The 16,786-nt window shown below is 46.8% G+C and overlaps 1 protein-coding gene across 1 annotated transcript in view; it reads left to right on the top strand.

Annotated features, from left to right (window-relative positions):
* Inpp5b (inositol polyphosphate-5-phosphatase B) overlaps positions 1 to 16,786 on the top strand; it is a 62,062-nt gene that overhangs the window by 80 nt on the left and 45,196 nt on the right. Inside the window, exons 2-7 of the mRNA XM_023701112.1 lie at positions 562 to 715; positions 1,075 to 1,169; positions 2,266 to 2,363; positions 2,507 to 2,536; positions 5,091 to 5,201; positions 10,980 to 11,120. Of these exons, the coding sequence (XP_023556880.1) occupies positions 659 to 715; positions 1,075 to 1,169; positions 2,266 to 2,363; positions 2,507 to 2,536; positions 5,091 to 5,201; positions 10,980 to 11,120 (532 nt within the window). The 5' untranslated portion in view covers positions 562 to 658. The remainder of the gene's footprint in view (positions 1 to 561; positions 716 to 1,074; positions 1,170 to 2,265; positions 2,364 to 2,506; positions 2,537 to 5,090; positions 5,202 to 10,979; positions 11,121 to 16,786) is intronic.

Below are 16,786 nucleotides of genomic sequence, written 5' to 3'. Positions count from 1 at the left end.
TGAGTACAAGGCAGGAGGGAATAGGTGAGGTGGCAGCTGGGATCTTTGTTCTGTGACTACTGGATGGGACACCCCCAGCCTGTGGCTGATGCAATAGGGGCTGCTGGGTGGGGTGAGGAGCAAAGAGCAACGGGACACTTTCCCTGTCTTCAGAATAGACTAGGCCTGGGTTACTTCTAGGATAGGACCCTCCCTACCAGAGAGTAAAATGTTCCCCTAATGCCATTCAGATACACCATTAGCACCTCCCTGAGTGCTTCAGAAGGACAGATACTGCCTCCCCACAGAAGGGAGGCAGAGCTCTGCCCTAGGAATGAAGAGTCCAGATTCTTCTCTGTAGTAACAGGACCCGGCACCCTGCTCCAACAAGTAGACTGGACCTTACTCTGGAACCAGTAGATGCCTTCCCAGACAGAGGATGGCACAACAAATCACAGATCTGACCAGGGCAAAGAGATGAAGTCCCTCTGTCCCACAATCTGAAAAGGTCTGTTTGAGGGAGAAGGATTAGGCACCTCTCCCATTCTCTCTTCAGAAAAGGCCCTCTTTCCTGCCCCACAGCCTCCTAAGGCACCTGGATCACCTTGAGGGTAATTTTTAGACTACAGGAAGTATCTGTCTGCCCTGCCCCAAGGAGAGTCTGCACAGCACAGTCAGCATGGACCAGTCTGTGGCCATCCAGGAGACTCTGATGCAGGGGGAATATTGTGTCATCATATCCTTTCCAGCTCTGATCTGCCAGCCTTGCGTCTGCCCTGGCCTTCCTTGGGATGGAACCTGACCATGTCTGCTGCTCTCTTCCATTGTGAGAGCTGTCGCCGGGAAGGAAAAGCAATATTATACTAAGTACTCACTTGGCCCTGGACTCTGCTGAGTGCTTCAAACACACAGCTTTCTTGCCAAACTCCTGCAAAGCTCTGGATAATAATGAGGCAGAGCAGAGAGATGAAGCGACTTGCCCAAGTCCACACAGTGAAGGGATGGACTGGGGAGGAGCAGGGCAGTGTTGGGGTGGGCTGGTTTTGGAGAGGTCTGGCCTCAGCTTCCAGGTTTGTTTCCTTGACTCAGCAGCAGGCGGTACAAGGGGTGCTGTGTGAGGGAGACAGCAGGCAGAGCCGCCTGCTGGGGCTTGTGCGCCACCGCCTGGAACATGGGGGCCAGGAACATGCGTAAGTGAGGGGCTCTGTCTCTGTCAGGCATGTGATTGGTTAGTCTTCTTTGGATCCTTCATCCATTCCACCAGGGCAGGATCTGAATCATTGTCATAATGATAACTTTATTTTTCTTTTTGTAATAGTGGGGATTGAATGCAAGAAGTGCCAAGTTAAACCCCAGTCCTTTTTTATTTTATCCCCTCTTTCCCCTCCAGTATTGGAAATTAAATCAAGGGCTTTCACAATGAACTACATTCCTGGCCCCTTTTTATTTTTATTTATTTTTATTTTATTTTATTTTTTTTTGCGCCGAATACCTTCAAGGCATGACTGGCTGTCTTGTGTTGTGGGGATCGAACCACAGCAACCTGAGCCTGACTGCTTTGTTGAAGCAGCCACTTAAAGAACTGAGCTAAGGGGCAGCCCCCCCCTTTTCATTTTTGTTTTTGCTTTGTTTTGTCTTTTGAGACAGGGTCTCGCTATACAGTTCAGTCTGGCTTTGAGCTCACTTTGTAGCCCAGGCTGGTCTCAGACTTGCAAGACCCTCCTGCCTCAGCCTCCCAAGTGCTGGGATTACAGGCATGTACCACCATGTCTGACCTCATTATTTATTTTTGAATGGATCTTGCTGAGTTGCTAACCCAGCTTGAGGTCAAATTTTTTTTATTTTTTAAGTTTTGAAGCATGCCTCTGAATTTTTTCTCCAGTTTTTAATTTTTATTGGTGTATATTTGCAGTTCATGATGCTTACATTCACCTTGGGAAACTGGTAAATATACATGTTACATCTTAAATCTTTTTACATCATTTTTACCCAGTGCTAGGTTGGAACTTTTGAACCTTTTGCCTCAGGCTTCTAGAGTGCTGGAATTACAGGTGTGCACCACCAGGCCCAGCTAAAACATCCAGCCTTGACTTCACCCATAGATGGCAGTTTCTGTGGACATTCTCTCCCCTCTGCCCCTGGACATTCTTGAAAGAGAACGTTTGAGGAGAATGTATAGTCAGTGCACTGCCAGCCCAGCACTAGGGACCCACAAGGACCTGTGAGCGTCCAGGACCCCCAAGATGGGCCTGAAGCACAGCCCTCATTTCTGCTTCCTGCCCTTAGTCTCTTCCTGTACACACACCGGAGGATGGCCATTACCGGGGACGATGTCACTTTGGACCAGATAGTGCCAGTCTCGCGGGACTTTACACTGGAAGAAGGTGCTGCAGGGGGCTGGGTGGTATGATCCCTTCTCTTCTGATACTCTCCCATTCACCTATGCCTGTGAGGGTGGTGGGAAGAGTGAGGATGCTGAGCCAGGGGTGCTCGGTTGCTAAAGATGTTCTGTCTCCTTCCCTGACAGTGTCCTCAGATGGCGAACTCTACATCCTCGGTGAGTGGTCCTTTCAGTCTGAGTCCCAGCAAGGGTACAGGATATGAGATTTTCAGGAAGAGAGCAATGGTGTGAAGTCCCCTTACCATGGCAGGTAGAGCCTGCAGGATGCCCCCGCAGGCTCATCTCCACACCCCTGGCTCATTCAACACGCTTTTCCTGCCAGCTGATCGCAGTTCCCACAGCAGCGCTCCCCTCATGAATGCCGCACAGCCCCTTGCACTTACTTGACTGACTCCTACCTGTTCTTTCGGGGTTCAGGTCTCACATTTCTTCTCCCAGGAAGTCTTTGACTGATAAGTTCTTGAAACTGTGTCTTTGTTTTGAGACAGGGTCTCTCTTTGTAGTTCAAGCCATCCTTGAGTTCATTAGGTAGCCCATGTTGGGCCTCCCCCTGCCTCAGCCTCCAGAGTGCTACAGTTATAGGTGTGTACTAGCACATCCAGCCTGAAATTGTGTCTTGCTGATGCAGGTGCCTTTTTCTCATTCTTACCAGCCCTTTGTCACTCACAGTGATGTGTTTGTATTGACTTATCTTTGTTTTTTCTTTTTTTTCTTTTTGCAGAACCGGGGATTGAGCTCAGGCCCTTGTGCTTACCAGGCAAGCACTTATTCTACTGAGCCATCTCCTTGGCCCCCATGTATTGACTTATCTAATGGCTGACTTTTATCCCCCAGTGCTGTGGATTGAACCCAGGGCTTTGTGCATGCCGGGAAAGTGCTCTACACAACCTCTTTACTATTTATTTTGAGACAAGTTGTTGTTAAATTGTAAAATTACCCAGGCTGCCGTTGAATTTATGATTCTCCTGCCTTAGCTTCCCAGAGTGTTGGGATTATAGGCCTGTACCACTGTGCCCAGCCTATTCCACTTTTTAACTCCAAATTCCCTGGTATGTTTGCTAACTCCAGAAGACTGAGAGCTGGTCTAGCTGTCTCAGAACCATATTTGAACTCAGAATCAAGATTCTGGGGGCTGGGGAGATGGCTCAGTGGAATAAGTGCTTCCCTGGCAAGCACAAGGGCCTGAGTTCAATCCCCGGTTCTGCACAAAAAAAAAAAAAAAAAAAGATTCTGGAGCCCACACTTATTTTTTATGCATTTATGCTTTCATTTTGAAACAAGGTCTCTGCCTTGGTTACTTTTCTCTCATTGCTGGGACAAAACACCTGACACCCAAAATTAAGGAAGGAAAGGTGTATGTAGCTTAATTTGTGGAGATTTCAGTCCATAATCAGCTGTCTCCAAGCCAGGGTGGCACATGGCAGAGGGCAGCAGTTTATGATGATGGAAAACAGCAAAATAGCAAGAGCAAACAGGAGGAGCAGCGGCAGCAGCAAGCCTCTCTCCTTCCCTTATATTGCATCCAGTACATCGCATCTACCCCAGAACGGCTGTAACACTCACACCTATAATCCCAGCATTGGATCATAAATTAATCGCAAACTCTAGAAGCCTGCCTGCCCTACGACTGCATGAGGTTGTGGGGAGAAATCTATACCCAGACCATAACAGTCTTAGTACACAGCACAGGCTGATCTTTTGTTGCTATTTTTATTTATTTATTTATTTATTTTTTTACAGGCTGATCTTTTAAACTTGCTATGTAGCCTAAGATAGGCTCAAACTCATAATCTTCCTGAGTACAACGTCCTGAGTACTGGGATTACAGGTGTGTGCCACTGTGCCCCGCTTGCAGCCCATACTCTAAATCACTGTGCTACATCAATTCTGTTCATGAGTTTGGTGCATACTTTTATTTTATTTTATTTTGTGGGACTGGGGATTAAACTCAGGCCCTTGCACTTGCCAGGCAAGTGCTTGTTCTACTGAGCCATCTCCCCAGCCCCTGGTACATCCTTTTAATTAAATATTTTTTCACACATGCTTTTGAGTACTCACTGGGTACCACCAGGCACAGGACTTACACTATGAACAAGCTGCCTTTAGATCTAGCTCCTTGACGATCATGTGTTCTCTTCACCATAATATTTCTATTTCCCAGCACAATGCCCGGCACTGTCAGATAGGCTGGCTAGTGAATAGTCCTTCTGGTCACCTTTGCATGCTTTTCATTCCATTGGAAAGGGAAGAGCCTACAGGTCCAGAGAACCTGTCTCTTCGAGTTCCATTGGCACTGTATGGTTGAGGCTTATTGACTTTTTTTTTTGACCTTTTGAGACAAGGTCTTACTTTGTAGTTCAGGCTGGCCTTGAACTCACTTTGTAGCTCAGGCAGGTCTCGAACTTGCAATGATCCTCCTGCCCCAGCCTCTGAAATCCTTGGATTATAGACATAAGCCACCACACCCAGTCAAGGCTTACTGACTTTTCAGAGAATTATTCGACCCCTTATATAGAGTAAGGTAATGTTCATTTGGAACTGTGCATAAAGTCCCCTGCCATCCCTATCACAGCCCTGAGTGAGTTGCATAAGGCTCAAGGCTTTGGGAACCTGGGCCGCTGATTCCCCTTTCTAGGGACTCCATTCTTGAAATGCAGCCAGGTACTCAGCTCCCTGCAGCCAAGGGCTCATTTCTTTTTCCTCTGTGCAGGCTCAGATGTCACCATACAGCTGGACACAGTGGAGCTCAGCCTCACATTCCAGCTACCCTTTGGCTCACACACCAGGATGTTCCTCCAGGAAGTCGCCAGGGCCTGTCCGGGTAGGTGAGACCCCAGGCTCCCAGAGGGGGTAGGTGAGCACGGACCTCTCGCTGGCTTACACACTCCAGCTGACGGTCCATCCTTTGGGCTCTCACTGCACAGTTTCTGTGCCTTCAGGCTGCTGGTGTGAAGCTGTAGTGCCCCTAGTCCACCTGCCAACCATGGTGTTTGCATGTCTGTTTATGGTTTCTGGGCCTGGTATTAACTATGGCAGGGTTAACCTGCTTTCTTGGTTCTGGGTAGGGCTGCACAGGGCAAGGTCTGTGACCTGATTCAGAACCTCTGACAAATTGGCAGGACCAGCAGCTTCTAGAAGCCCATCTCCTTCTCTGCTGGAACCAAGGGAAGGCCATCATTTGGATTTCTATGCCCTTGAACTCTGCTATCCTCCACTGCAGCTGAGGAGATGGTCTAGCTTTGGTCTCGTAATGAGACATTAATGGTCTCTAGAACAGAATTTGTTTAGATCAGAGATGTGCCTGGCAGGTGAAGCAGCGTTTATATATAGAGCAGAGGACATGCAAATTCAGGCAGCCAGGTGCTAGGGTCTTGGCAGTCATCAAGAACTCTTGGTTTCCTTTCAAGGTACCATCTCTGTGGGGATGGGAAGAGCTTGTCTTCAGTGACGGTTTCACTGTGGCTCAAACCTTAGGGGCTCCCGACTATTTCACCTCACCTACCAGGCTTTGAGGAAAAGGAAGTAGACACAAGAAGATAACTCCAGTTAAGAAGTTTAGAATTTATTCTGTAAGCAGGAGGAATTTTTTTTAAGTTTATATATTTGGTATAGCATCTCACCACACAGCTCAGATTCGTAGAGATCCTCCTGCTTTCAGCCTCCCTAGTGCTGGGATTACAGGCATGCGTCACCATGCCCGGTCTCAGTGGCCTGCTCAGTGCACCCAGGAGCAGAGCTGGCACCACATGTGGTGCCGGGGATTGAACCCCAGTCCCTTCATTTGCCTAAGCAGGCACTTAGTCCACTGAGCTAGCTTGCTGGCCCTAAGCAGGAGGAACTTTACCTCTAAATCTTAGAATAAGAAAGATAATTTCTTGTATGATTATTGGTAGTAGTTGTAGGAGGGGTAGTAGTAATAGTAATGCACGGTGAGAATTCCCAATCCCTAAATCCAAAATCCAAGTGGCTCCAAAAATCCAAAACTTTCTGGGTGCCAATATGATGCTACAAGTGGAAAATTCCTCACTATTAAGCTTTGTTTTAAGCTGGGCATGGTGGTGGCATGCCCCTAATTCCAGCACTCAAGAGGCAGAGGCAGAAGGATTGCCTTAAGTTCCAGGAGACCATGGGCTACATAGTGAGTTCAAGCCCAGCCTGAACATGAATTTCCCAGTTAGACTTGGATCCCACTTCTTCCTCCTCCTCTTCCTCCTCCTCTTCCTCCTCCTCCTTTTCTTCTTCTTCTTCCTCTTCCTCTTCCTCTTCTTCATGTATTTGGTTGTTACAGGATCTCACTGTGCAGCTGAGACTCACAGTGATCCTCCTATTTTCAGCCTCCCCAGCACTGGGATTATAGATGTGGGCCACCACACTAGGTCTCAATGACTGGGTCAGTGTGCCCAGGGGTGGGGCTGGCATGACATGGGGTGCTGGGGATCAAATTCTGATCCCTGAGTTTGCCTAAGCAGGCGCTTCATCTGCTGAGCTATCTTGCCAGCCTGACTTGGGTCCCAATTCTATATTTCACTCACTGTATGTATGCTATCATTCCATAATCTGACATCTGAAACTTCTGGATGGGTGATGCTCACCCTGGAAAGCAAGCAGCATGAGCTCTGAAGCTGTGTAGCTCCTGGAGTCCAAGTCCATGCTTGCCAGTCCTTGGCCTGTGATTTGCGGCAAGCTGCTTTACCCCTCTGAACTCTAGTATTTGTAGTCTTTTGTATATAATGACTGTCATTATTATTATTATTATTATTATTATTATTATTATTATTTGTACCAGGGGTTGAACTAAGAATCTTGTGCTTGTCAGGCAGGTGCTTATGCTGCTGAGCTATCTCTCCCACTTCTCCCCTCACTATTTATTATTTATTTATTTATTTATTTATTTTGAGACAGGCTCTTACTATGTGGTTCAGGCTGGCCTTGAGCTCACTTTGTAGCCCAGGCTGGTCTTGAACTCTCAATGATCCTTCTGCCTCAGCCCCCCAAGTGCTAGGATCAGCATGTGCCACCATGCCCAGAAGGAGGTGATACTGAAAATGAGACTAGAAGGAAGAACAAGAGGTTTTCCCCAGGCAGGCAACAAGGAGGAAATGGGCATGGCTGTGGTTGGGAAAAACAGGCCCTTTGGTGAGACTGAACTTGTGGTAGGAAAGAGCTGAGCCAGAAGAAGTTTTCTCATAAAGAGCTTTGCTTTGCTCTTTCCTTCTTTTTTTCTTTCTTTCTTTCTTTCTTTCTTTCTTTCTTTCTTTCTTTCTTTCTTTCTTTCTTCTTTCTTTCTTTCTTTCTTTCTTTCGTAGTGAGGATCAAACTCAGGGCCTTAGCACTGAGCTACATCTCCATCCCATTTTTCGTTTTGAGATAGAGTCTTGCTAAGTTGCCCAGGCTAGGGTGCAACTGGTAAGCCTCCTGTCTCAGCCTCCCAGAGAGGCGGAATGGCAGGTACATACCACCAAACCCAGCCTGGTAGCTAGTAGAGGGGTTTGTTTTTTGTCTTTTAAGACAGTATCTTGCTATACAATTCAGGCTGGTCTTGAGCTCACTTTGCAGCACAGGCTGGTCTTGAACTTGCAACAATCCTCTTTCCTCAGCCTCCCCAGTGCTGGGATTACAGACATGCACCAGACATGCCAGTGCCCAGCAGCTAGTAGAGTCTTGAATAAATGACAGGGTTTAAACTTTGCCCCTTGGCTTACAGAGGGCAGTTAAGGAATTTCAAACTGGGGAGTGACCTGGAAAATTAGAAACGCTTCTCTGGTAGCAGTTAAGGGAGGAAAGAGTCCAAAGCAGACAAATAAGAGAAATGAATTACAACAGTTTAGGCATAAAAAAATAAGGCTCAGAGCAGGGTCCTGCCGACCACACTGGAGAAGAGGGGTGAACTGCAGAGGTGGTGATGCCATCAGACTGATGAAGATGAAGTGCCCTGGAGGCTGTGAGTTGTGCTGTGTTGCTGGCTTTGTCCCAACTACGTCAGAACAACACCTGACACGGAGTAGGCTCTGCATACATCCCTGTGCAGCAGATGAACAGAGCTTGGTCCCTGGCCATTAAAATGAAAGTCAGAAGTCAAGGATAACTCTTTTGTAGGCTTGGTGTCTGTCTTGCAGTTTGCTTAATTTTGGGGTCCATGCCACAGCCAGGGTTGTCACCACATGAAGTTTGAGGAGGCCTTTCAAAGAAGAGTGGGGACCTTCATACATTTGCCTCGTGGAGTAGATAGTAGGTTCCCTGACTCCTGTTACAGGAAAAGGACTTGAGGATGCAGCAGGGAATTTGCATCAGGGAGAGGCATGGAAAGGTTTATCAGGTAGAGTTATAGGGAGAATAAAAAACACTCCAGCCAAAGGCACTGGAAGGAGCTCATTCTGAGAAAGGAGGTTCAGACTGGCCTGGCCACAAAAACACAAGATCAGCTTTTAAGGATTAGCAGAGGTAATCCAGGTCCATAGATCATGGTCTCAGTTCTTCCGGCTTCCACACATGTGGATAAATCCTTATGGTTTGAGAGGAAATTCTGGTGCCATGAGATGGTTTTCTCTGTGTATGTGTATGTGTGTGTGTGTGGGGTGTGCCTCGGATTCTGTCTTATGATTACTGTTCTTGCTTGGAGGTGATCTCATCATGGGGTGGTCTGTAAGATTCTGATTTCCATGAAATCTGATGTGACCGTAGCTTCAAAGATTTCTAGCCACGGCTCTAGGGCTGTCTGGAACTAGAAAGTATCAAACCTGGCAAGTGAGAGTTCCTGAAAGTTTCTTTAGTTACCCTTATCTTGGTGTCCTCAGTTTTGAAGGAAAATGAGATAAATTTAGGACCAATAAACCCTGTAGTACCTGACACTCTTGAGTGATTAGCATGACTACCTGCAGAGCTGAGTAAGGAATCCCGAAATTCCATGATATTATATAACACGAACAATGGAGTTTCCTCGTCTCCTTTTATTTCTCTTATCATTACAGGCTAGCCAGCAGGGAAACTGTACTAATTCCACTTCTCCTAATTGTCATAACAGGGATTTCTTCATTCTTCTCATTTATCGTGTCCTGGCAAGTCTAACTCAGTTCCACCTGATTCATGCAGTTCTACAAGCAGAGCAGGTGGGACAGCATAAGGATTCACAGCAAGTGATTTGGAGTCAGCCAGACTTGGATTTGAGTCAGAAGCAGAGGTGGCTCCAGAATTTCTAGGAAGGATTGGTGGCAATCTGTGTAAAGGGGAAACCAGAGGACTTGTCTTGAGGATTGTCCTTATCACCTTGCCATTGCTGGGATAAAATACCAACCTCTTAAAAGAGGACAGGTTTATTTGGCTCACAGTTTCCAGCAGTTCAGTCTAATATTGGCCTGCTCCACAGCACAAACCCACAGTGCAAAGCCTTGGCAGAGAAAAGCTGCTCATCCCTGGGGCAAGAAGGAAGCAGAGAAAGAAGGGAGGAGCCAGGGAAAAGGATACATTTCTGCCTGTCTCTGGTCCCCCGGTGACCAATCTCCAACCAGGCCCTTGCCTCCTGACAGTGCATTCAGCCTAGGAACTCACTGATCGATGGAATGGATAAATCCCCCAATGAGTATACCTTACCCCCATGATACAATCACCTTTCAAACACACTAGACTTTTGGGAGACATTTTATTTATTTATTTAGGGATAGGGTCTTGTGTAGTTCAGGCTGGCCTTGAATTCACTATGTAGACTAGTTTGGCCTGGAACTCATGGCAGTCCTCCTGCCTCAGCCTTCTCAGGGTTGGGATCATGGGTGTGAGCCACAATGCCTGGTCTTTGGGGGGATGTTTTAGATCTAGATCTAAACCATAACAATTTTTCCCCTCAGTACTGGGGCTTGAACCCAGGACCTTCATACTGGGATATACCCCAGTGCTTTTTTGACTTGTTATTTTGAGAGACGTCTCACTAAATTGCCCAGAGTGTGCTGTAACTTGAAATCTTTCTGCCTCAGCTTCCAAGAGTGATAGGATTACAGGCTTGTACCACCACATCCAAAAAATTGTTTATTTCACAGCAGGCACACTGCTTTGACTTAGAGGTATCTCTTTGGAGTGGCTTGCAAGTTATAGATGAAGGTTATGGGTAGAGTTTTGGTTTTTTTTGAAACAGGTCTCCCTATGTATCCTAACCTCAAACTCGGGGCAATTCTCTTGCTTCAGCGTGGGATAAGAGCGTGTACCACCCCATCCGACTGGGTTACTGATACTTTCAACCCTTCCACTCTTCCGTACTTTAATCTTTTGAAGCTTCCATTCTGAGTTTAGATTTAATCTCTCTGAACTCAGTTGCCCTATACAGAAAATTGGGATAGTAAGTCCCTACCTCGTAGCTTATTGTGAGGATTAAGGATGTAATATACATATGTATAAAGCAGGCTTTAGCACTAGGCACTATGCAGTCGGAGGAAGGCAGAGCATGTCTGTATTTGCATCTATTTGCATCTGTTACTGCATCTGGACCTCGGATTTAGGTTGTTACACTGTGTTTGGGAATTGGAGTTTCTCCACAGAATGCAATCATAGAGAAATGGCTCTTCAACCCCTCCAAACTTGTTGCTCACTCTGAGCTCCTTTTTACCTGCCACAGGCTTCGATCCTGCAACGCCAGATCCTGAATTCCAGTGGTTGTCGGGTTACCAGTGCTTGCAGCGAGAGCCAGACTCGCGGACGCTTCACGGTTGGAACCTGGCCCGGGACACCTGGCCTGGATACACAACAATTGGTGGAGGCAGGTATCCGTCTCGTAAGAGGCGGTGGTGATTGGAGGAGCCGCGGTTTAAGGGGGCGTGTCCCATTCTATAGAGAGGCGGGATGATGGAACAGACTGGCTTTCGATTGGTGAAGGTGGCACATGGGGGCGGGGCCTCCTGGGGGCGTAGTGCACTGAGCGGGGGCCGGGCGGCGGGATGAAGAGCTTGAGGAAGCAGGCAAGGAAATGTCTGCCGCCGCCGGCTCTCGGGAGCGCGTCTTTGCAGGTCCGTCGGGCGGTGGGAAGCTGGGCTTGGGTTCTGGGCCCGGGGCCACGGCTGACCTGACCGCGTGGGCAGGGCTGGCGGGTTGGCGGTGGACGAAGACCACAGTCCAGGCTCTGCGGAGGCGGGAGGCTGGGCTGAAGTTCTCCGGGGATGTTCTCAGCCCTGCGCGTCGAGGGAGGCCGGTAGGAGCCGGCTCCCCAGGGTTCCGCAGGCGGGGTTGGAGTGAAGCGCTGAGTTGCCTCAGGCTGCTCGCTGCTCCTCTCGAACCTCCGTTTCTCCTGCCGAGCTGGGTGTTCAGTCCTGACCTTTCGCGTTTGGCGAGTGTGTTTGTGGGGAGTGTGCCCTCCTGTGACAGAGCTCCCTTAAGGTGGGGTGCAGTGTATGTGGGTTTCTCTGTTGGAGCACAGAGCTGGTCCAGAGGACCCTGTCACCGTGGGACTGGAGGCTGGGATGAGGTTACAGGTGGAAGGGGCCAGTGTGGTGCAGCACAAAAGGCCAATTGTTGAGCAGGAGGTTGGTCGTCGTTTGAAGAGCAAAAGGCTCATGGCCGAAATTTGGGTCAGTCCCGTACTTTGGAGGACCTGGAGACCTGCCTTTTATGGTCAGCTCCAGCGTTGTTTTTTTTTTTTTTTTTTTTTCTTACAAGGGCTCCTTGGTGTTTTTCCCCTGGGTATGCCCAATGAAGCGCCAGTTTCTTGGGAGCTTTGGCGTAGCCTCGGCTACCTGTTTGTACCACTTTTCTCAGTTACTTGCCAGGCATGAAGAGCCTGACAAGTAGCTGTGTCAACTCTGGGCCGGCACTCTCCTCACTCATACAAGGATTGGAAACTATGAGTGGCGTTGCACAAGAGTTTGTAAGCCGAGAGGAAACTAGGCAAGGCCTCTTCCTCCGTGCTTCTGCTTCTCCTCCGTTGCAGCCACAAGATGCGATTGAAGCGCCTGATGGAGCTGATAGTTCGCATCTTTCTTGGGCTTATCTCAGAGTTCACTTGAGCTGATCTTGAGACAGCGATTGCTTCAGTTTCCATGACATTCTGGGCTGTGATACTAGGATGGGGGAAGAGTTTACAGTCAAGAGCACATCCTCTCCTCGCTCTTCACAAGAGGCTAGCAGAATCCAGATAATCGGTGGAGGACAGGTGTATTGTCAGCACCAGGGTTCAGATTTTTCAGCCACTGTGCTACAGGTGTCAGAGTGGCCCATTCTGTGAGAATCAGGCCAGCTCGCTCTGCAGCTAGTTATCTGCCCCTGGGTGAGAAATGTGCAGGCATGGCAGAACCTTTTATTTCCTTTCACAAAGGAAAAACTAGCCACATACTGGAGAAGGGTTATTGTGGAGGTTTTGGTTTTACTTTTAGTTTAAAAGAGTCTGTCTCCATCCTTACATTTGGCAGTAAGTAGCATTACAGTAGGAAATGCGAAGTTGCCCCCCTGGAAATTAGTAAGAATGGCACCTCTTGTTTCCAGAGATGCTCTTGCCCCCAAGGAGGAGTTACTCCTTCTACAATGGGAGGAAGAAACCCTTTGGGCTTGCTGTGGATGCTCCAATAGATCCAAGCCCCAAGAGGGAAGCAAGTAGTTTGGTTCTTACATAAAATGGCCAAAAGACCCACTTCCCAATAGCCAACCTAAGGCATAGGGCTGCTTTGAAATGCTTTTTGAAGCACACAGCAGGAGAACTAAAGGGATTCTTCCCTTACAGGGGCCAACAGCCTAGAAGAGTTTAATAATAAAAAATAAATAAATAAAAAATAAAAGAGTCTAATAGTTTGGGTTTTTTTGTTTTTCTTTTTTGAGATGGTATCTCAGTATGTTATTCAGACGTGCATGAACTCACTATGGAAGCCAAGCTAGCCTCAAACTCTTGGTGATTCTCCTGCCTCAGCTTACTGAGTGCTGAAATTACAGTTGTTCACCACCATGACTAGCTAATACTCTATGCATAGAAGTAAAGAGCCTGTGGTCAGGCTGTCAGGAAGATGGTCCTTGTAGGTTAAGCTAAAGGAAAGGGCACCTTATGGCCTAGGTATATTGGGGGCAAGGAGAATCTGCTAGAAATTCTGCCACTTTTGGTAGAGAATGGAAAGGTGTCACTTTAGCAGTTCTTTCCAAAATGTTTCTTTGGGTGGGGAGATAGCTCATTAGAATAAGCGCTTGCCTGGCAAGTGCAAGGGCCTGAGTTCAATCCCCGGTTCCACCAAAAAAAAAAAAAAAAAGTACACGCAAAATGTTTCTTCTTTGATTTGTGTTTGCTGAATTTAGGAGTGTGAGATTGTAGTAGTAAAGTGAAGTTAGTTGCCAGTTGGAATCCATGTTTTCAAAGTCAGTTTGGTACCTAAGAGCTAAGTTGTGGTGCTGAAGTGAGGTGGATGCTTTGGACGCTTCTGGTTGAGTGGCTACCCATTTATCTGATTTTCTTAGTCTCTTTGGCTGCTAAGACCTGCACTGGCCTTAAACTGGTAGCTGCCTTAGGCAGAAGCTTTTCTGCTTCTTTTTTTTTTTTTTTTTTTTTTTATTTATTTATTTATTTGTGTGTGTGTGTGTGTGTGTGTGTGTGTGTGTGTGGCCAGCTCAGCCCACCAGGGGGCGGGCCTGGCTGGCATGTGATGCTGGGGGATTGAACCGCAGTCCCTGTGCTAAGCTTGTTCTAAGTAGGTGCTTTAAGACCACTGAGCCATCTCATCAGCCCCTTTGCTTCTTAATTTACTTTATTGCTTTTAACCTGAGTAGCTTTTTCTTTCTGTAGAAGGAATGGGGTCTGAGCTGGGAAAAGTATCTTATTATTGCTAGATGTTGTCCAGAAAATCTTACTGGGGATCCTGCACAGGGCTCACTACTAGTCCTAGCCACTGTGTAAAAAGTTCACCAGGTGAACTTGTGTTGTGCGCCTGTAATCCCAGCACTCAGAAGGCTGAGGCAAGAGGATTGCCATTAGTTCGAGGCCAGCCTAAGCTACCTGATGAGTTGAAGACTGAACTGTATAGCAAGATTCTATCTGGAAAAAGAAAGAAAGAAAGGAAAAAAAAAAAAAAAAAAAGCTAGATAGCTCAGCGGACCAAAGAGCCTGCTTAGGCAGAGTGCAGCAGCAGGGGTTTGATCCCTGGCTTGCTGTGCCAGCCCTGCCCCCATTGCTCTCTGAGACAATGATTGAGACTGGGCATGGTGGCCTGCACCTGTAATCCCAGGGCTTGGATGGCTGAAAACAGGAGAATCACTATGAATCTAATCTACCTAGTGGGACCCTGTACACCCTGTAGACCCTGTCCTAAATTAATAATAATAAAACAAAAACAGGGCTGGTGAGATGGCTGGGCTAGTGAGATGGCTCAGTGGTCTAAAGCACCTACTTAGAATAAGCTTAGCAAAGTGCAGGGACTGCGGTTCAATCCCCCAGCACCACATGCCAGCCAGCCCCGCCCCCCTGGTGGGCTGAGCTGGCCACACACACACACACACACACACACACACACACAAATAAATAAAAAAAACCAAACAAACAAAACCAAAAAAACCCCTGCATTTCATTCATCTGGGTGTGTGCAAAGACCTGGAGCTGTGTTCTGGAGGATTCTGATGGATAAAGTGGAAGGGAGCACTTCTCAGAAGTCCCTTGGGAGCTATTCTAGGTCAGTTTAACAAAGTGCTAATAGCAAACAACTTTTGGTATTTTGCAAAATTTTTTTCTGCCTGAAGTTGATTCAAAGCTAACCATCTTTATAGTAACTGAAATTTGGAATGGTTATGAGTATTTTTTCCACTGGACCCAGGAAACAAAGCCTTAAAATCTGCCTGGCCTGTGAAAGGAAATGAATGCTATTTATGTCACAGGGTGACAGAAAGGGTAACCTAGATTACCAGAGTAGGAGCCACAGAGGATGTTAGAAAAATAGCCCCTGGGTTCTTCTTTTTTCTCCTTCATCTTGCTTTGTGTATGTTAACAAGTAAAACCTATATGACCAATGTATCCTATAAAATGACTTTGCTTTTGTTTTTGTTTGCTTTTGTTTATTTTAGAGGTAGAATTATCACTTATCATTCATACCTTTGTAAGAAAGTCTTCAGGCACCTATGAAAATTAACTAATTTTGAGTCACTTTGTTTCTTTAAACAAAACAGAATTGTGCTCATTTTCTTCCTTTTGTTTCCCTGTCCATTTTCCGTCTTTGTCCCATTTTACTCTGACATTTCTAGTCTTGGAGAACCCTCAAAGGATTTTTTTTTTTTCCTTGTGAAAACTGTTTTCGAATTCGACAGTTGTTGTCTAGAACTCTTAAGAGGAGCTGGCCTGGGGATGTAGCTCAGTGGCGCAGTGCCTGCCTGGCAAGTGTGAGGTCTTGAGTTCGGTTCCTGGTACGAGGGAGGGAGGGAGGCACGAGCTGGAGAACCCATAAACATTCAATTAGAAGAGAAGTGGAACTTTGCACAGGAAAATCCTCAGGGATAGATTCAAGAAGAGGAGGCATCAGTATTTTTTAGAGGAAAGACAGTGAAAGATAACTGATTTACCTATGATTTTGTTGCTTAAAATACATTGAAACAAAAACCCAAAAAGAAGAAATATTTTTTAGGCTTTAATATTGATACAACTATGAACTAAAACTAGCAAGTAGGAATGAGAAAATTTGGGCCTGAGAGAGATATAAGTGCCTGCTTGTTAAGCACAAGGTCTTGAGCATTTGATCCCTAGACCCCCTCCCCCACAAAAAAGGATGAGAAAACCTTCATTGGATTTTTTGTGTGTGTGTGGCCAGCTCAGCCCACCCTAGGGGTGGGGCTGGTATGGTATGTGGTACCTGAACTTCGGTCCCTGTGCTTCTGCCTAAGCTTGCCTAAGCAGGTACTTTAGATCGCTGAGTTATCTTGCTGGCATGGGTTTTTTTTTTTTTTTTAATATTTTACTTGTAACAGGGTCTCACTACGCAGCTCAGACTCGTAGTAATCCTCCTGTATCAGCCTCCCCAGCATTGGGATTATAGGCGTGCACCACTATACCTGGTTTTGGTGGCTGGCACTGTATGTGGTACCAGGGATCGAACCCAAGTCCTTGCTCTTGCCAGGCAGGTGCTTAGACCTCCAAGCTATCTCCCTAGCCTTCATTGATTTTTTTTCTTTCTTTCTTTTTTTTTTTTAAATATATAGTGTCTCAGTATATAGTGCAGGCTGGGCTTGAACTCACTACGTAGCCCAGGCTGCTCTCGAATTCATGACAATCCTTCTTCCTCAGCCTTCAAGTGCTGGGATTACAGGCATGCACCACCACACCCGGCTTTCACTGTAATATTGATGATGAGGATTTGAATAAAGTGTATGCCTTAAGTAATCTGGGTATTTTTACTTTTATTTTCACTAATGCTCTTTTTTTTATTTATTAGAGAGAGAGAGAGAGAGAGAGAGAGAGAGAGAGAGAGAGAGAGAGAG

This window comes from Octodon degus, unplaced genomic scaffold (genome assembly GCF_000260255.1).
Source record: "Octodon degus isolate 3935 unplaced genomic scaffold, OctDeg1.0 scaffold00130, whole genome shotgun sequence".
Classification (NCBI taxonomy): domain Eukaryota; kingdom Metazoa; phylum Chordata; class Mammalia; order Rodentia; family Octodontidae; genus Octodon; species Octodon degus.
This window is presented reverse-complemented; position numbering and strand designations above follow the sequence as displayed.